The 19912-nt window shown below is 53.9% G+C and overlaps 1 protein-coding gene across 7 annotated transcripts in view; it reads left to right on the top strand.

Annotated features, from left to right (window-relative positions):
* Positions 1–6191, top strand: part of LOC311624073 (tyrosine-protein phosphatase non-receptor type substrate 1-like) — a 46746-nt gene extending 40555 nt beyond the window's left edge. For 6 of the 7 annotated variants that reach the window (XM_084886899.1, XM_084886897.1, XM_084886900.1 and 3 more), the window contains 2 exons: positions 1182–1233; positions 3549–6191. In XM_084886899.1, coding sequence (XP_084743025.1) covers positions 1182–1233; positions 3549–3803 — 307 coding nt within the window. In that variant the 3' untranslated portion in view covers positions 3804–6191. The remainder of the gene's footprint in view (positions 1–1181; positions 1234–3548) is intronic. The other variant, XM_084886901.1, reaches the window with a different exon arrangement.
* The last annotated feature ends 13721 nt before the right edge of the window (positions 6192–19912 follow it).

The following is a 19912-nucleotide window of genomic DNA, read 5'->3' as shown; positions in this document are numbered from 1 at the left end:
CCCAGCCTCCTCCCACCCCCCACCCCCCAACCCCGCACGTGTCCCAGCTCTGGTAGGAACCTGCAGCCAAGGTGCATGCCCTTGACCGGAATCCAGCCTGCGGGCGCTCTGACCACTGAGAACACCAGCCTGGGCCCTCTTCTTTCCCAATGATAAAACCCAGATGTGTATGATGTGGGACAGCGGGAGACTATGGGAAACTAGAAAGAAGAAAAAAATACCACCCAAAGACCACTGCTGCTAGCATTTTACTGTTTCCTTCCAGTGTTATCCACATATTTTTCATAATTAAGATCATCCACTGAGAATTTTGTTTTTGCACTTATCTTTTAATGTAATCATTCATAATTTAAAGAAAGAAACTTCTTCATAAACCTTTTAAATCTTTATCAGCGAGTCTATCCTAATTTCCTGAGGCAGTCCCCACTGGCAGAGCTGTTAGATGTGACTCCCTCCCCCACCCTGCCTTGCACCCGTTTCTCTGTGCAGACAGTTTTGGGGATATTTTGAATCCCCACTCCCCCATGCAATTATGAATCCAAAGGTGATGACACCTTCCATGTTCTTGGTTTGCCTAACTAAGCTGCTTCCCAAAAGGGTTGCACATACACCAGATGGGAACCTACATAAGGAGGTTTGCCCCTCTCACCAGCAGTATATGAAAACTAGAAGCCCAGTGCACAAATTCATGCACTGGTGGGGTCTGGCTGGCCCACCCCAATGGGGCACATTGGGCTGGGCCAGTGGGGGACAGGGGCCATGGGCAGTTGGCTGGCCGGCCCCACCCTCGATCAGGCTGGTTGGCTGCCGCAGTGCATGTCAAAGCCACCAGTCATTCTGGTCGTTCCGCCGTTCCAGTCACTGGGCTTTTATATATATATATATATATATATATGCCAGTTTCACCATATCTTCCCCAGCACCAAGTGTTATAATTTTCAAAGATCCTTACTGATAGAGTAGCTTTAGACATTTCTTCAAATTCCTTTTTTTTTTTTTTTTTTTTTTTTTTTTTGTGAGACGGACCATCTGCCCAAACTTGATAAGCAGCTGTATTTCTGTTGTGAACCATCCATGTCCTCCACCCCATAGGAAGTGAACCTCAGTGTTATTCTTATCAATTTATGTGAGCGCTTGAGATAGGGAGGATATTTTTATCTGTGTGCCTCTTTCCTTTTTAGGCTGCACGAGCCCGAGAAGAACGCCAGAGAAGTAACCCAGGTACAGCCCTTGGTGAGGTGCCCTTCCCGGGAAACGCGATGGTGTGATTTTCTTGTACCAGCTGGAGCGGCAGATTCGGTTCTAAATTAAGACTCCTTTCCCAGGGTGGGGGGTAGGGTGAGGAGAGTCTTTACCTTCCTCCCTCCCCCCTGGTTCTCTGCACAGTCTCGCCCTCCACTCCAGCCAGGCTATCTCTACCTCCTTGACTCAGCGCCCCCACTGCACACCTCCAGGGGGCACCCTTCCCAGTGTGCTCTATGTCAGTGGAGTCAGGCCTTCGCCCACGCCAGCCCCTCCAGCGGGAGCGCCCTGCCCGGTTGCCTCCTGGCTCCTCCTGCTGCCTCTTACACCGAGCAGCAGCACGGCGCTGCCAGAGCCTGTCTCTCTGAAGGAGAGACCCTGTGCCATGAATGCCTCCAGCTGGCAGCGGCCCCTCTTCGTGGCTGAGGAGGTTTCGTGGGCAGCGCAGCGCGCTGTTGGCCCGTTCCCGAGAAGCCCAGCCTCGCGCCTTCCCCGCTGACGCTGTCAGCCCGTGGAGGCAGAGGGCTCCCCTGTGTCTTGTAACAATACAGGCCCTGCCCTGGACCTGGAGCGCGCGCGCGCCAGCTGTCCCTGACATTTCCCTGGCTGCTGTCATCCTCGCCGATGTAATCTGCTGGAGGGAACCGGGGCTGCTAACAGACATGATGATGTTTGCAGGCCAACATGTTGTGCCCTGCTCCCCGGCCCAGTGCGGCCCCCCCGTGCCCTGGGCACGGGCTCAGGTGATACTTAGAAACACATGACAGTGCCCAATCGCTTTACCTCTCGACTTCTTCCAAGAAAAGAATGATGGTAAAAAGAACTGATCAAGGAAAACCTGAGCAGAATTCAGTCAGCAAAGACTTGCTGTGCACCTACTATGCGCCTGACCCTGGGCAGTGAGCAGGGAAGGCACTCGTAGCCCAGGTCTGGTGGCGTTCGCAGGCTGGCGTCTGGGATTCCTGGTGCCAGGTGTCAGCCCTCTCGAGGGTTGGGTTTCCTAGAGAGAAGGGTGAACGTGCAGGTCGGGACAGAGGAGCTGTGTGTGGTGAGACCACAGCGTTAGAACCCAACAGACTGGCTCTTCTCCAGCTGTGTGGCTTTGACTGAATTATGTAACCTTCCCAGGTCTCAGTTTGCTCACCTGTAAACTAGGTACAGCATCCGACCAAGCCGGGCTGTGATAGGGCCTGCCTACATGAGGTGGCCCCGGTGGTGGCGCGGTGCTGGTAGCCGTCGGGAGTGGAGATCCGTGGTGGTTATCACGCACCCACCAGAGTGACCCTTGCCAGCAGCTCCTCTCCACCTCTGCAGCCTGGGTGCCAGGCCCAGAGGAAGCCAAGCTCACCGTCCCTGACGGGTCATTTTAAGGCACGGCTGCGGTGATAAGATTAGCACATGGGAGACAGATGCTCAGGTTGGCTGGGTGGCTGGTCCTGGTAGCCATTATTGAACACAAAGTGCTTGTTCAGTGTGTGCCAGGCTCCACGCTAAGAGCTTCCCATGGTTGATCTCGCCCGGTCCTCCCAGCCATCCTGGTGATAGATACGTTTATTATTCCCACTTTACAGATGGGGAACAGGCCCGGGAGGGTGACGTGAATTGCCCAAAGCCTCTCAGCAAGAAAGAGCAGAAGCAGGATTTGAACTCCAGGCTTCTGGCACCCTGAGTGAGGCTGAAATTGTTGCCATTCACTCGTTCGTTCATTCAACAGCGATCAGGCCTCCTCTATGTGTCAGCCTTGGTCTCTGCATCCGAACAAATGCCTAGGGAATATCTGTTGACTAAAAGAGTACATGGATGCATGGCTCAGACCTGGGGGATCCACATGTTCTCACACCCCCGGACAGACACAGTCCTGGGTGGTGGGTGCTGTCAGGAGAAACACGGGCTGAGGAAGCACAGAGAAGGAGCCCTGGACCCAGCCAGTGGGCAGGTCTCAGGATGAAACAGCGCTTGTTTTTCAATGCACAGGGCAGAGTGGGTTGGAGTCATCCCCAGGAGAAGGAGGGGGAGGACTCCAGGCAGAGAGAGGAGCAGGACAAGGCAGGGCAGAACTGTGGGAGGAGGAAACACTGAGTCAGCCTGGGAGGCGACCACAGCGGCATGTAGAAAGTCCCCAGGCCATGTGAGGAGGGAGGTGGGCTGGAAGGGTCAGGCTGCAGGCAGGTAACCTTGGCCCGAGAGGAGCTGGGCGTGAGCTACGGCTGAGTCAGTGGAGGAAACAGAAGCATCCAGACCTGTGGGTGCTGCTGCGTGGGCGGGAGGCGAGGGGCTCCGAGTGACCTTCTCTCCGTCCCCTTCAGACCCAGGACAACAACGACATCACGTACGCAGACCTGAACCTGCCCAAGCGGAAGAAGTCGGCCCCCCGGGCCGCCGAGTCCAACAACCACACGGAGTACGCCAGCATCCAGGCCGTCCGGCCGGCCGCGCCTGAGGACAACCTCACCTACGCCGACCTGGACATGGTCCACCTCAACCGGGCCCCCAAGCCACCGGCCCCCAAGCCCGAGCCGTCTCACTCGGAGTACGCCAGCGTCCAGGTCCCGAGGAAGTGAATGGGGCCTCGGGCGTCTCTGGGTCTGTGCCCATGAGCCTTCCTGTCCCACGGGGGGCAGCCGCCCCGGGTCCTGGAGGGCCTGGGTGGTGCAGGTCTTGGGACCCAAGGATGAGGCTGGATCTTGTCTCCCCAACCCGCTTGGCTCTCTAGCATTCCCAGGGTGGCCACAGCCCCCGACACCCCACATTGCCACACACGGAGGCCGACGCTGCCAGACCAGCCGGGGAGCCCACGTGGGAACTGGCCGGAGCTTGCCAGGGGTCCAGGAATTCTCATGCCTCTCTCCATCATCCAAGGGTCTTCTTGGCCATGGTCTTGGCGACTCTTGACAGCTTCCTAGATGCTCTGCAGCCTGATCTTCCAAGGTGAGGAGGGAGAGAAACCCCACCTGCTCCTCTCACCACCACCACCACCACCACCACCATGCAGCTGGGGCTCTGGGGAAAGTTCTGTCTCGATTCGAATGCCCCATCCACGGGGAATTTAGAAAACAAACGTTGGGACCACGTCCCAAGACTCCGTGAGGTTGCTGCCAACGGTCCTGCCCTCCCGCATCCCTGGACTGACATGCCCCCAGCCCCGGGGAGCAGGGAACCCGCCCGGAAACCCTCCACCACCACCACCACCACCAGGACTGAGGAACCAGACCCTCCTCCTCCCGCCCTCCGAGTCGCCGTGAGGACCAGCATCCTGACCACCACACTCCACCTGGACCCGCCTCGCCTTCTAGACCCGAGCTTGCTTCCTCCAGCTCGCACTAACTCAGCAACCGCTCGCTGTGGACGCCTGTAAATTATTGATAAATGTGAAACGTGCAATCTTGAAACTGAGGTGTAAGAAAATTTGATCTGTGGTGTTTTGTTTTGTTGTTTTGTTCTTTTTCTTGAAACAACGGCAGCCTTACCTTGGCCCTCTGTCATGTGTTGAAGTACCTGGTTGGGTCTTGTGCTGGCCAAGGTGTAGCTGTCGGTTCCCGGAGGGAGTCTCCTGCAGCGGAACATGAGCTCCTCCCCGTCCCGGAGCCCCGAGGATGGGGAAGAAGGTTCCGTTCTGGCTGCTCCGTGGAGATGCTCAGCCTTCCTTCTCTCCGGGACTAAACTGGCCACGTCCTCAGCCGAGCCACGTGGCTGGTCCTACTGCCTTCCTGCCCTGGGCTCGCGCGGTAAGTTGGAACCAGCCAGTGCTTCTGCAGGCTGCGTCCCCCGCCCTGCGGTCATGTCCGCACCTCATGCCTCAGTCTGCTCACCTGGACAGGGGAGAGGAAGGTGCCTTCCCTCCCCGCCATTCCTCATAAGCACTTTAGGGCCATGCAGGGTAGGAAGCTGTGCCTGGCTTTCCCCCCCACACACCCTTTCCCCTTTAGCAACCTTCCCCCATGCCAGCTCTCTGAGCTGATTTCTGCAAGGGAGATCTCCCATTGCTGCTCTCAAACCCTACTGGGATCAAACTGGAATCAACCTGGGCAACCGTAAGACCAGGACTGACCCACCTTGCTGCCCCTTTGTCTCGGGAGGGTGGGCAGAAGCTGTGACCCACTGTCCTCTGACCCCACCCCCCCACTCCTCACCCCCTTCCACTTCAGCGAGGGAGCCTGGCTGGGCCCAGGGCAAGCACAGGGTGCACGCTGTGTGTTCGGTCTCCACGTGTAACTGATCAGCTCTTAGAACTGAGACACTAATCCTCGCTGCTGCCCCCTCCGCCCCCGCCGGGGTCCAGAGGTGTGGGGCCCAAGGGGTTGCTGCTCAGGCCAGCAGAGCAAGAGAGAAGCTGACCCAGGCTGCCCTCCGCGTGGCCCGCAGCCGTGACTCTGGGAGCTCCGCCCAGGCCCGGCCATCTGGGGGGGACTGTGAGTTGGTGTTTGACATGACGGCATCCAGGAATGCGCTGAGCCAACAGGCCATGTGGGCAGCTTTGGCCCTCGAGCCGGAGCTTCTCTGTGGCATCTGGGAGCGCAGTGTCCCAGCCACCTGCCTCGGACTGTTTCCAGATCCCCAAAGGCCGGCTCGTGCACCGTCGTCCCCCTGTCTTCTGCCCAGAGAAGACGCAGGCACACGGACACACACTCACCCGGCATCGCGAGGGAATGTTTTCTTGGTGCCATTTTAATTTAATTTAATTTCGGATTTTCGGAAGGGGAGTGAGGGAAGGAGGCCGAGGGAGCCGTGTCGCGTTAGCTGCAGGCTGGCAGCCTGGCGGTTCTCCTACCTTGTGTATCGAACCCCAGGAAGAGGAAGAGGTCGAGACAGCCGTGCGGAAGGAGCGTGGTTTGGAGAGTTTATTTTAAGACTGTTTGGGAAGGAAACAGGCCCCATTTTGTATATAGTTGCAACTTAAACTTTTTGGCTTGCAAAATATTTTTGTAATAAAGATTTCTGGGTAACAACGACCCCTCTGGGTGTTGAGTGTCTTTGTGTCTCTGAGTGTGTCCCCCTGCCCGCCCCCCCCCCTCGTCCCCCAGGAAGCCGTGAGGGGATTGCATGTGGGCCTGGGACTTGACAGTGATCCTGGTGTTTGGTCCTCTCTCTGGGGTTTTGAAGAGACGCAGAGACTGTGTCGGTGGCTCAGAGGGAATTGGGATAAGGTTGTCACGGGCATAAGCAGAACTCTGTTAAGACAACTGAGTTTGAATCCGGCTCTGCCACTTTGTAGCTGCAGGAATTCAAGCCACTCACCCCTCTAAGACTCAGGTCAGTCCTCAGCACAGTGGGGACAATAATGCCCCAGCCAGGGGTACTCTGGGGACGGAAGGGGGTCCCGGGGCGCCAAGCCCTTTGGGTGGGACATGCAGTCCTGCAGGAAGCATCGGGCCTTTTCTCCCACCAAAACTGCACCCTGGGGTCCGGCTACCCCTCCCAGCCATGGGATCCTGGACAAGCAGGACCTCCCTCCCTCCTCTGCCGAACGCAGCAACCGAGCGCTTGTCCTAGGATATCCTTGATGATTCCTGTCAACTGCCCATATACTGTAGGTCCCTGGTCGACAAACGGCGGCTCTCGAGCCACATGAGGCTCTTTGGCCCCTGGAGTGTGGCTCTACCACAAAATACCACGGCCTGGGCGAGTCTATTTTGAAGAAGTGGCGTTAGAAGAAGTTTAAGTTTAAAAAATTTGGCTCTCAAAAGAAATTTCAATCGTTGTCCTGTTGTTACTTGACTCTGTGGACTAATGAGTTTGCCGACCACTGCAGTAGGTACTCAATAAATTGTTCGCTTCCTTTAGTATCGTAATAGTCTGAATGGCAATTGCATAATATTTAATGCTTCCTGAGAGTTGGCACCTTTCATTGATTTGCTCTTCTGACCCTCACAACTCGAAGTAGGTAATATTCTTGATCTCATTTTATGAATAACACACCGAGAGGCAATGGGACTCAAACAGGGTCCCACAGCTGATGAGTGATGTTGCTGGAACTCAAACTCCAGCCTTCTGACTTGGGTGCCCAACGTCTAACCTCTGAGCTAATACCAATACATCATGTAGTATTATTACAGACCATATAGTATGATAAGTAACATGCCAAGTGCTTTACAGTTATTAACTCATTTAATCCCCACAACCACCATGTGAGGGAGGAACTCTTGTTAGCTGTATTTTACAGATGAGTAAACTGAGGCACAGAGAAGTCAAGCCATTTCCCCAGTGTCCCATAGCAGAGCCAGGGTCTGAGCCCGAGGAGTCTGGCTCTTCCCTGCTGCCCTCCTTTAATCCTCATCACTGTCGGCAGTGCTCATGCCCATTTCGCAGAGAAGGAGAGTTGAGGCTCAGGACGTGCACGTGACCTGACCACGTCCTGAATCCCCTACAAGGAATCTTTAATTGAGCTGGGACTTGCACTCAGATGGATCCATAAGAGCTCCCGGGACCATCCTTGAGCCCTTAGCCTGGTCCAGGTGAGCGGGCTCCTGAGGCAAAGAGCCTCTTGCGGGGCTGAGGTCACCTGCCTCCCAGGCCAGGACCTTGGCCGTGAAGGAGGCCTCAGCTCTGTGAAATCTGTGTGAGCTGCTGTGGGGATGTGTTCAGGCCTGAATCGGGGAACGCCTCCCGTGTCCTGGGAAGGTGGGGGGTGAAGGGCTGTGTGTCCAGGCAAGGAGATGCGGGAAATGTATCTCATGCAGCACCTGGGCCGGCTTCTCCACGGCTCACATCTCCAGGCTGCAGGTGGGCAGGCAAAGGAGAGTTGCCAGGAGCCAAGTGGCCCTCTTGCTGTCCGCCAGGCCCTCGGCATTCATCGGGCACCTCCTCCGTGTTCTTCATTCTGCAAAGGGGAGAAGGGACAGGAACCCCACTACATGGGGACCTGGAGGCCCGCCCACTTTACACAATCATCCAAAAAGTCTCTGTCCCTCCTCAAGATTCTAATGCCCTACGTACAGTCAAGGCCCCGTGCTTTCTAGCAGACTCCCACCAGTTAAATGTGGATCCAGTTTGCTTTATTTTTACATAAGCACCTACTGTGTACCAACAGTTTCATAAACTCTGAACAAACAATAAGTTATGTGATATCAGTTCACTCCATCCTCTAAACCACATGTGTCAAACACAAGGCCCTCGAGCCAAATCCAACCCTCCAGGCCTTGCAATGTGGCCCGCACCGCACTGTCATCACCGCACTCCGCTGTCAGTTTATGACATTGTCAGTTTATGACTGTTCAGTAAACCATTCGGCCCGCGATTTAGGCTGGATTTTAGATTTTGGCCCCTTCTCTGATTGAGTTCGACACCCCTACTCTAAACAAACCTGTCAGGGAGACACTGTGATTATCCCGTTTAATAGAGAAATTAAAGCACAGAGATATTACGCATCTTGTTCAAGGGCCGCCACCCAGGAAGTGGTGCAGCTGTGGGTGTGGGTGGGCACTGGGGTGGGCAGGGAGGGGTCTGGGGGTTGCTGGGAAGACAGCAGGGCCTTCAGAGAGTGTTGGGGTGCATTGAGCTCTAACAAGGAGCCAGAAAACATCGCATGGCCTCACCCCCGAAGATAAGAGCAGCAGGGCTGTCCCAGGCACCTGGCTGACCACCAGCCAGCTCATGTACCCTTGAGCCTCCCCAATGCTTGGCCGGCCCCCACTGGGGTCCCCACTGTGCCCATCCGTTTACCATGGCACTGTGTTTGACCAGGGTCCAGATTTGTTTTCTGAATGCAAGACTATGAGATTGTAAATGCTTTAGAAAAACAAGCGCTCAAAAACAGGCAAAGCCTTGGTGACAGGCCAGAGGGGCTCTCCTTGGGAGGGGCAGCGACGGGAGGAGCCGGAGGGGCTCCGGGAGATGGGACGTTCTGAGTCTCCACCTGAGTGGTGGTGACGTGGGTGGTGGTCAATGCATCCTTAATGTGTCTGCATTTCCCTGTGTGTAAGTCATACCTCAACGTTTCAAAAAGACTGGTGCCCTGTCCCCCCGGGGGTTCAACCCCCCAACTTTGATGCCTGCCCCAGCCTGCCAGTTTCTTAAAGATGGTGTCAGTGTTTTATCTTCGTCCTCAGGCCAGCCCGGGGCCTGGCTCCCGTGAGGGGCTAGGGGTGTGTTGCTGAGTTCATTTGAAAGCTAGCATCCCAGGGATCAAAATAGCACATGAAACGTGAAAGAAAAAGTGCCAAACTGGGCAAGGAGACCAAGGCTGGCCACAGGATAAACCATTTCTCTGTCATTTCTCCATCTACTGAGACCCCTTAATCACTCTCCCGCTCACCCCATGCCCCGCCTGCTTTCCCCGAGGCTATAGAGCCGCTGCACACACACAGCCTCATCCTGTGGCCTTGGGCAAACGGCTTCACCTCTGCCTCGGTGTAGCCACCTGAGAAATGGGACATAGATGTCTGCACCCCACAGGCTTCTCGTGGAGGTTAAATAGTCTAGATCAAGACCCTGTGCAACGGAGTGGGCAGGCAGCAGTCAACTCACACATGCTCACTCACACTCACACCCACACATACACATTCACACACCACACACACATACACCCCCCCACACTCACACATTCACACCCACATGCTCACACACAATCACACATACACACTTACTCACACATACATACATCCACATACACTTTCACACTCCCACACTCACACATTCACACCCACATACTCACGCACATACACTCACACAATCACACACACAGTCACACATTCACACACACACTCAGACAATCACACACATAGTCACATTCACACCCACATGCTCACACACACACACACACACACACACCAAGGCCAGGTTCTCAGAGGAGCTCAGCAATGGCGGCCTCCTCTCCTGGCTGAAATAATTGTATTGAGTCCCTCCCTCCCTCCCTAGCCTGGCTCCCTCCTACCAACTTTGGAGAATACAATACCCCAGCCTGGCTTCCAGGGTCGTCTTCCTTCACCCCACTTGACCTTTTTAAGGGCACTTCCTGCTCTTCCCCAGCCCAGCCTGGATTCTGGCCAGTTAGCCTTCCCGTCCCATCAAATACCAGGTAGACCACCTGGCTGCCCTGGTCACACAGTGAGTCACACGGTGCTCCCAACCAGACCACGACCTCCCCCGACCAGAACTGCACTTCCTTCCTTTAGGGTCCAGCCCGGGAAGCGGCACTGAACACCACGTGCTGGGCAGGATCCGGCCCTGGCTTCTTTATTTCTCTGAACCCTACTTCCTTTGGATGTTTGATGGGTGCTACGGTGTCCATTTCTCGGATAAGAACATCGGGGCTCCGAACAGTAAAGAGATAGAAGCTCAAGGTCACTCACTCAGCCAGTAATTACTGTGACCCCGGGCCTGTGCAAGCATTCTGAGGCTGCCATGTTGACAAAAGACCGGCCACACCCCTGTGAGCTCATGGGCTGGGAGGGAGCCAGCGCCTCTGGTGGTTCCAATATGTGCACGCGTGTTGCTAGGACGAGGGGCTGTCAGCATGTGATTTTCAGGAAGCTATAAAACATGATACATGCAACCACAGAATGAGCACATTAATGAGTGAGCCAGCAAGAGGGGACGGCCAATTCCAAGAGGAAATGGGTATTTACAGACTTTTGAAAAAGGAATATAGAATAACATTTTTAGGTTATGTGTAAAACTGGCTAATGTTCTACAAAACAATAAAAATCAGACCTTTAGAGTGATCGTTTCTAAAGACAGAAGTCAGTTATACCTCTCCTGTACAAAAAGGCACAAAAGCTGGCACCTAATTAAATACAAAGTCAAGCTGAAACCGGTTTGGCTCAGTGGTAGAGCGTCAGTCTGCGGACTGAAAGGTCCCGGGTTTGATTCCGGTCAAGAGCATGTGTACCTTGGATATGGGCACATCCCCGGTAGGGGGTGTGCAAGAGGCAGCTGATCAATGTTTCTCTCTCATCGACGTTTCTAGCTATCCCTCTCTCCTCCTCTCTGTAAAAAAAATTAATAATACTAATATATATATATATATATATATATATATATATATGTATGTATATATACACACACACACACACACACACACACACACAAAGTCAAACTCGAATGCATAAAATTAACTAACTCTTTAGAGGGCCTTTTTATTTATGTTTAAATATATTTTATTATTTTTTTACAGAGAGGAAGGGAGAGGGAAGCCAGAAACATTGATGACAGAGAGACATCAATCAGCTACTTCCTGCACCACCACCCCCACACTGGGTATGTGCCCGCAACCAAGGTACATGCCCTTGACCAGAATCAAACCTGGGACCCTTGAGTCCGTAGGCTGATGCTCTATCTACTGAGCCAAACCGGTCAGGGCTAGTAGTCCTTTTTAAACAATGCCCCAGTATGTCAATAAAAGGAAGTGATACCTTCTTTTGTCTTAATTTTAAGTTTCAGATACTTTTTCTTATTAGGAGAAAATGCACAGTCCTCAGCCTATATAGGGCAGAAAAGGCTTTTTGAAAAGGAAGTGTTTTCAGCTTGGACATAAAAGATGTATGAATTAGCCAGTGAAAGAGGGTATGAAGGAGGCAGTGGCAGGCAGAAGCAAGCCTTCTGCATATGGGCCGGCCCCTGCCACACTCTGCAGCCCCGCATTGCACTGCTCTCCCCATCACTCTCTGCAGCAACAGGGTCTTGACAGCTCCTGAAATGAACCACAGGCCCTTTGCATATGCTGCCCCCTCTGCCTGGAACCCTTATTACTCGTGTCCTCCTACCCAAAAACTGGGCCAAGTTCCTTTGCTCAGCACCATCCTAACCCTGCCCAGAATTCCTTGGTAACCTTCGTCACCATTTGCAATTATACATTGACCCTATGATTGTGATTAATATCCCTCATCTCCACCACCTGGGAGCTGCCTTGGGGCAAAGTAGGTATTGCCTTTGCTTAATGTAACTCGTGCTCAGCCCATAGAAGGCATCCGATAAATATGTGTTGGCTAGATGAGAAGAGGAATGGAGGGGTGGGAGGATGGAGGATGAGGGGATGAGGGAATGAACGAATGGGAAGATAGATAGATGGAAGGAGAGAGAGAGGATGAAAGGTAGATGGATAGATGCATGGGGGAATGGATATATACAAGGAAGGAAGGAAGGAAGGAAGGAAGGAAGGAAGGAAGGAAGGAAGGAAGGAAGGAAGGAAGGAAGGGGGGAGGGAGAGGGAGAGAGAGAGGGGAGGGAAGAAAGAAGGAAGAAAGGCCGAGACCGGTTTGGCTCAATGGATAGAGCGTCGGCTTGGGGACTGAAGGGACCCGGGTTCGATTCCGGTCAAGGGCATGTACCTTGGTTGCAGGCATATCCTCAGTAGGGGGTGTGCAAGAGGCAGCTGATCAATGACTCTCTCTCATCGATGTTTCTAGCTCTCTATCTTTCTCCCTTCCTCTCTGTACAAAATCAATAAAATATATTTTTTTAAAAAAAAAGAAAGAAAGAAAGAAAGAAAGAAGGAAGGAAGAAAGGAAGAAGGAAGGAAGGAAGGGAGGGATGGAGGGAAGGAGGGAGGAAGGAAGTGATGGAGGGAAGAAAGAAAGAAGGAAGCAGGAGGAATGGAGGGAGGGAAGGAGAAAGGGGTAGAGAGGGGGGAAGGAGGAAGGAATGAAGGAATGGGGAGGGGGAGGGAGGAAGAAAGGAAGAAGGGAAAGAAGGGAGGGGGAGGGAGGGAGGAGGGAAATGAGGGAGGGAGGGAGGAAGGAAGGAGGGAGGGGGGAGGAAGGAAAGGGGAAGAACAGAAGGAGTGTAAAGTAGCCTAGGAGCTGGAGACCGTGTGGCATCTTAGACTTGATCATGCCCGGCTGGCAGGTTGGAAGAGGAATAAAAGCCCAGACCACCTGGCTTTCCCCACCGCGTCCGGCTGCCTTTCACCGTGGCCCTGGCTCCAGAGCCGTCTCTGTGTGAAAAGCTGGCATGTGCTCCCCAGCAGGCGAGGAGCCTGTGGCCCTTGTCTGAGTCTTTGATGCCTCATCCGGGGAGGCTGGGGCCACGCTGAGAAAACAGCATGACGGACGCAAGAACCTTCCCTGCCCTGGAACTGCAGGGACTGGCACTGCTGTGGGTGCCCACCTTCAGGGCTGGTGGGGCTGGGCTGCTAGCGAAAGCTGCTCTTTGGCCTCCCTTCAAGGTCAGAGGCCACGGCCTCCGGGTGAAGGGCTGTTCCCGGCCGCAGGCCCTGTGCCCCGCTGGCTGCTCTGGGCAGGGTCAGCTGGTGCCGCCGTGGTCACGTGGATCTGGGCCACAGACCCGTCTCCAGAACGAGGCCGGGTGGGCGGTTAATGGCGAGGGGGCTGTGGGCTGAGGAGGAGGCTGTGGGCTGAGGAGGCTGTCCGCTCCTTCCAGCCGGCTCCCCGGGCGCCCGTAAACAGACCCCGTGCACACGCGGGCGAGCCATTACCGCCAACGTGACGTGCGGGTTGCAAAGGCGCCGGGGTGGCCGGGCCCGGAGCTGCCATTACCGCAGGACCTTTCGCTGAAAAACATTTCTTGGGGCAATTAAATCTTCAGCTGTCTCCTGGCAGAGAGTGCCAGCTTGCATTTTAATTATCCTTAGAAGAGGGAAGTAGGGGAAAGGACACAGGCAAAGGATTGGAAAGTAACCGTCTGCTTTATCAACACAGCCATCATCTCAGAAAGTTTCTCCCCGTCCACTCACAAGCCCTGACCCTTTGGCCCCAGGCTCCCAGAAGGGGCCGTCTGGGGGGCCATGGGGCGAGGGGTGGGGAGGGGGGAGCCGTCTGGGGGGCCATGGGGAGGTAGGGGGGCCGCCTGGGGGGCCATGGGGAGGTGGTGGGGAGGGGGGAGCCGTCTGGGGGGCCACGGGGAGGTGGGGGGGAGAGGGGAGCCGTCTGGGGGGCCACGGGGAGGTGGGGGGGATGGGGGAGCCGTCTGGGGGGCCACGGGGAGGTGGGGGGGAGGGGGGAGCCGTCTGGGGGGCCATGGGGAGGTGGGGGGGAGGGGGGAGCCGTCTGGGGGGCCATGGGGAGGTGGGGGGAGGGGGGAGCCGCCTGGGGGGCCATGGGGAGGTGGGGGGGAGGGGGGAGCATGCCTGAGTGTGGGCTGCAGGTCCCCTGTCAGGGAATCGCTGTGGCCAAGGTTTGGTCATCGCTACTTTCTACCAGGTGGAAATGATTAACCTAATTTTACAGATGAGGAAAAGGAAACAGAAAATGATTGCTAATAACATGAGCTACTGCAATAAAAAGGAACAAACTGCCAATACCCACCGCAATGTGGCCGGACCTCGGAAACACATTACGCCGAGCCAATCAGCCAGACCCTAAAGCGTGCCCCTGTATGGTTTCATTGGGCCCAAGTTCCCGAACCAGCAAAAGGGATCCATCAGGACAGAAAGCAGGAAAGGAGGCTGTGGGGAAAGGAGGAGGGATTGGCTGAAGGGCAGAGGGAACTTTGGGGAGATTGAAATGTCCTTTGTTTGACTGAGGTGGTGCTTACCTGGGCATGTAGATCTATCAAAACTCGCAGACTTCGTAAAAGGAGTGCATGTTATTGTTTGTAAGTTACACCTTAAGAACATTGATGTGATGGTTATTCTACAATACATACAAGTTACTGTTTAGCTAGACCTCACTCTTTCCCAGTCCTTATTGTAAGTGCCCTCCCTGGGTGAAGCTACTCATTTATCCTTCACATGGGTATTTGAAGGCCCCAGTTTCCAGATGAGGAAACTGAGGCACAGAGAAGTGAAGAAACTTTCCTGAGGGAGGCAGAGCCCGGGTTCAAATCCAGACAGGCTGCCTCTCGAGCCTTATAGCTTTGAAGGAAGTTGGGGCCTTCCCAACCTGACAAAACGGGCAGAAGGGGAAGTTCATTCAACAACTATTTCTCCAACTGCTGCTTTAGGTCACACTGTGGACACAGGGCGCAACAGAAAAGTCCCGGTCCTTTCAGGGGGAGGGAACAGGTGAGGCAGGGATTGCCAAATAATCACAAACATGAATGTGACCTGGCCGGTGTGACAGCTGGTTGGCCATCATCCCATACATGGAAAGGGCACTGGTTCGATTCCCAGTCAGGGCACACACTCAGGTTGTGGGGCAGCTGATCAATGTTCTCTAACATTGACATTTCTCTCTCTCTCTCTCTCTCTCTCTCTCTCTCTCTCTCTCTCTCTTTCTCTCTCTCTCTCCCCTCTTTCTCTCTCTAAAATAAATTATATATATATATATATATATATATATATATATATATATATATATATATTATTTTATTATTATTATTTTTTTAATGAATGTGAACTTGCAGTTCATGATGAGCGCTCAGAAGGGGAGGTTCCCGGAGACCCCAAGGCACATGCACCCTGGGAGTTTGTCCAAGACCACACCCTCCCGTGGAAACAGAGCTGCTGGGGCAGGCTCCAGATTCCTGAGCCACTTGCTGGGAACCCAGTTTCCCTTCCCAGCTGTGGGCTCTGCTGATGCAGACCAACTTTTACCATGTGGCCTTTCCAGTGGGCAGAGGCCCTTTGAAATCGTGCCTGCCCTGCTCTTAGCACCTAGAGCTTCGAGCTCAACTATGCCAGGAATGCCCCCTGCGCCCGCCACCCAGGGAGTCGCATTCCAGTGCAGTGGGAGCAGCCTGCTGGCTGGCAGCTGGGAGCCGGGCCCCTGAGGAAAGACCCTGGCCTTGAGCCAAGCACCCAGGCCCTACGGAGACTCCGTGCGGCCTTGGCTCCAGCAAATGGAACAGGATTTTTTGGCAGCAAAGGTTAGACCTGTCCGCAATGCTCACAACCTTGGCTGATAGGTACCTGGGTACATTAGCCAATTTGTTCCTCTCCGTGAGCTCTGGACCACCCCCGGGCTCCCAGGGGAGCACAGAGAAGGGGGGTGACCTGCCAAGACCACACCCCAAGAATAGACTTGGCATCTGGCTCCTCCCTTGACATCCAGGGCCTCCCGAATCTCACCTCAGCCTCACCTTCACCGCGGGACTCAGAGGACCTATCCATCACCACTTAGTGAATGTGTTTTTGGAAGCAGACTCTTTGGATTGGTTTTCTTGGCTCCCCTGCTTTCCAGCTGACCTTGGGCAACTTCCTCAACCCCTCAGTGTCAGATTCCTCCTCCGCAGAGCGGTGCTCGCGACAGGGCCTTCCCGGAGGGCTGCTGGGAAGATCCACGGAGATGAGACAATAACATAAAAGTGGTTACCGCGGGGTCCAGATGGACAGAAAGTGGTGGCTGTTCTTATGGCATGTGTCTTGTTTTTACACAAATGGGCTCATATCCAACTTTGTGTCTTGGGCACCTTTCCAAATGCCTTGTTCTCCTAAACAGCTTCGAGGAATTCTTATCTTCATTTGTTCATTCGCCCTTTCATTTGCCAAACATGTGTGTAGCATCAGCTTCTTACACCCCCAGCAAGGACACACAACATGTTAAGTCCTTGCTCTTGGTTCTCATAGGGAGACAATTAATAAGCACACAAATAAATAATGGAGATCATTTCACCTGAGGAGTGCTACGAGGAAAATAAGGTGGTGCAGAGTGATGGGGAGACTGGATGGCGAGAGAAAAAGCCATCGAAATGCAGCATTCTAATTCTCCCTGAGATGGCATTCAGACTACTACCAGCAACAGGAGAAGCAGGGAGGCCAGGGAGGAACCGGGGCTGGAATATTCCAGGCAGAGGGAAGAGCAAGGGTGAAGGTTGTGAGTCTGGACTGAGCTCAGTGCCCTTGGACGGGAAGTAGAGAATGAGCGTTTTGGACATGATGGTGGAGGGGCCAGCTGGGGCGCAGCGGGTGGGGCCATGTGAGAGCTCGGCTTCTATCCTGAGAGAAACGGAGCCGCTGGAGCAGGGGAGACCCTGCTCTAACACGAACTTTCACAAACCACTCTGGCTGCTGGGGGGGAATGAACTGGAGGGCACTGCTGGCAGAATGAGGGCGGGCACACATCCCCCCGTGGTGGAGGTTTGGGCTGTTTCTGTTTGCTCCCTCTTTGTAAACAGTTTTGCAATAGAATTCTTATCTTGCACAGAAACTCCTGCAAGTGGGATGGTCAGGTTGAGCACACAGACATTTTTTTTTTTTTAATCGTGTCCAGATTGCCACTCTGCCTTCCATTGCTCCGCCGTGGCGCAGGCAGCAGTGCCGTTCCGGCTGCACTTTCTCCACCTGCTTCGGCTTTGCTCCTGGGAACGCACTCCCAACCTCGCCAGCCCCGGCCCACACCCCCCAGTCCTGAATGCAATCATATTTCTTATTAAAGAGAAAAGCGTAGAATCAGGCTAAGTGGCTGAGAAAACTGCCCAGAGGCCACCTGTTCCAGGGGGATCCATAAAAAGGCTCCAGCACCCCAACAGGACCAATTTACCCTCTTCTTCCAGCCACGGGGATCTTGCCTTTTTTTTTTTTTTTTTCCTCCAGTTCAGCCACAAAAACAAGGCACGGCACTGAGATGGCAGTGAGAACAGGCCCTGAGTTTAGAAACGATCAAGGACTAGGAATGGAGAAAGCTGGGATCCTCAGAGTCCTCTACCTCCCACCCCTCCGGGGCCACACCAGGTCTTGTCAGCGCCCCCTAGTGGCCACCACCTGCCAGGCCGCCTCCAGACTTGCATTCCACGCCCACTCCAGAGCCCAGACTTTCCCTTTCATGGCTGGCCTTTTCAAAGAAAGAATTTCCCTTTAATCAGCAGCCACGGCATCTGCTGCAGAGTCGGAGCATAATTCTACTATCCGCTCATCACTGAGGGGTTATTTGTGCTGTCTGCTCGGGAGCAGGGGAAGGTGGCGGAGACTTATAACGAGCATGATTTTAATCTGGGCATTTGGAGATGCTTTTGAAGAAGGTTTATGTTATCTCTCCCAGACTGACCTGGCGAGTTACTTAATTGGGAGAGGATTTCGCAACATACTGTTCCTTAATATTTTATCTCTTAAGGCGAGTGGCTTCTTTTTCCCGTAGCAACATAGATGGATAGCAAACGCTTTGAAGCAAGTAGTCATTATTATTCATTAACTGCTGATGAGGTGGCAGCTGTCAGATTAGACTCATTGTCTCATTCTATCTTCTCAGCAACTCGATAATGGAGGTATGGATTTTGTAAAATTTTTACAAAAGAGGAAACCCAGGCATTGGGGAGTTCACTTACCCAAGGTGACGAGCTGGTCAAGGGCAGAACCGGACGCCTTCCTCTGTCGTCATGCTTTGCGCCGGCCGCAGGGCCGTGGGCTGCCTCATGTTAGCCAAGCTGGAGTCACGTGACCCACAATTCCCGTCGCACGTGGTGCTGGGCTGACATAGGCCATGTGCAACATGTTGCTCCAGGTTGCCGGGGCAGGAGTTAAGAAGCCACCATCGTGTTCTTAAAAATATTTTTATTGATTTCAGAGAGGAAGGGAGAGGGAGAGAGAGTTAGAACATCAGTGATGAGAATCATTGATCGGCTGCCTCCTGCACGCCCCATACCGGGGGTTGAGCCTGCAACCCAGCATGTGCCCTGACCAGGAATCGAACCGTGACCTCCTGGTTCATTGGTTGACACTCAACCACTAAGCCACGCCAGCCAGGGGCCACCATTTGTTTTCTGCGCTGAAGGTCAGTGCCTGGTGCCAGGCAGAGAGCCACTCATGCATGTCGGCGTGACCTGCTGTTCGCCTCGTTGGCATGGGGGCGATGCTCAGGTTCGGAGCTCCCACCAGGCGGATCTCCCTGAGCTTCTCCGAGTCTGGGACCAGGAGCACCCGTTCCCGATAGGCCGTTTTTGCACTGAGGCTGGTGACAGATAGATGCAGTTTCCCGTTTGTCCTTGCTCTCGCCCACAGCAGCTCTTCTTTCTGCTGACCCGTAGAACCTTCCGGCTCACACTAAATGCAGGGGCGGCAGCCGGCACAGGCAGCCCCACCCGCTCCCACACTGCTGAGGCCACAGCCCCACGGTGACTCTCTCCTCACAGACCACTCGTAAGGGCTCTGTGTCCCTGATGGGGCTCTCCCTGGTGCACGGGGATTGGAGGTTGATGTAGAAAGTGACCAGCTCTCCTCCACCTAAACTTGACAGATTCAGCAAATAAACATACAGGCCATTCAATCAGACTTGAATTTCGCACCAACAATGAACACCTTTTTTAGTGTAAGTACATCTTATGCAATATTTGGGACATGCTTATACTAAACACGTATTTGTTATTTATCTGAAATTCAAATTCCACTGGGAATAAGTATCTGTACTTTATCTGGCCACCCTATCAGTATCCTCCTCAGATGCCCTCCCAGCCTCGTCCATGTGCCAGAACTGACAAGAAGAACATGCACCAGCGTGTGGGAGCCTGGGAGGATGGAGCAGCACCGGTGAGCTTGGGCCTTGCAGGACCCGAGTCTCACCCTCCTGGGCTTTGCTGAAAGGCTGGGGAGTCCCCGAGGGACCCCGAGTCCACATGCTGATCATCACCAACTTAGGATAAAGTTCCAGTTCTTTCTTTTTTTAAAAGTATGTATTTTAAATGTTTCATTTATTGATTTTTTAGAGAGCAGGAGATGCAGAGGTGGAGAGACAGGAAGAGAGAGAGAGAGAGAGAGAGAGAGAGAGAGAGAGAGAGAGAGAGAGAGAGAGATCTGTTGTTTCGCTTATTTATGTATTCATTGGTTGGTTCTTGTATGTGCCCTGACTGGGATCGAACTGCAACCTTGGCATATAGGATGATGCTGTCACCAACTGAGCTGCCTGGC

The sequence above is a fragment of the Pipistrellus hanaki genome (assembly GCF_964339955.1).
Source record: "Pipistrellus hanaki genome assembly, chromosome: 6".
Taxonomy (NCBI): domain Eukaryota; kingdom Metazoa; phylum Chordata; class Mammalia; order Chiroptera; family Vespertilionidae; genus Pipistrellus; species Pipistrellus hanaki.
Note: the sequence above shows the minus strand (reverse complement) of the source record. Positions and strands in the feature narration are given on the sequence as shown.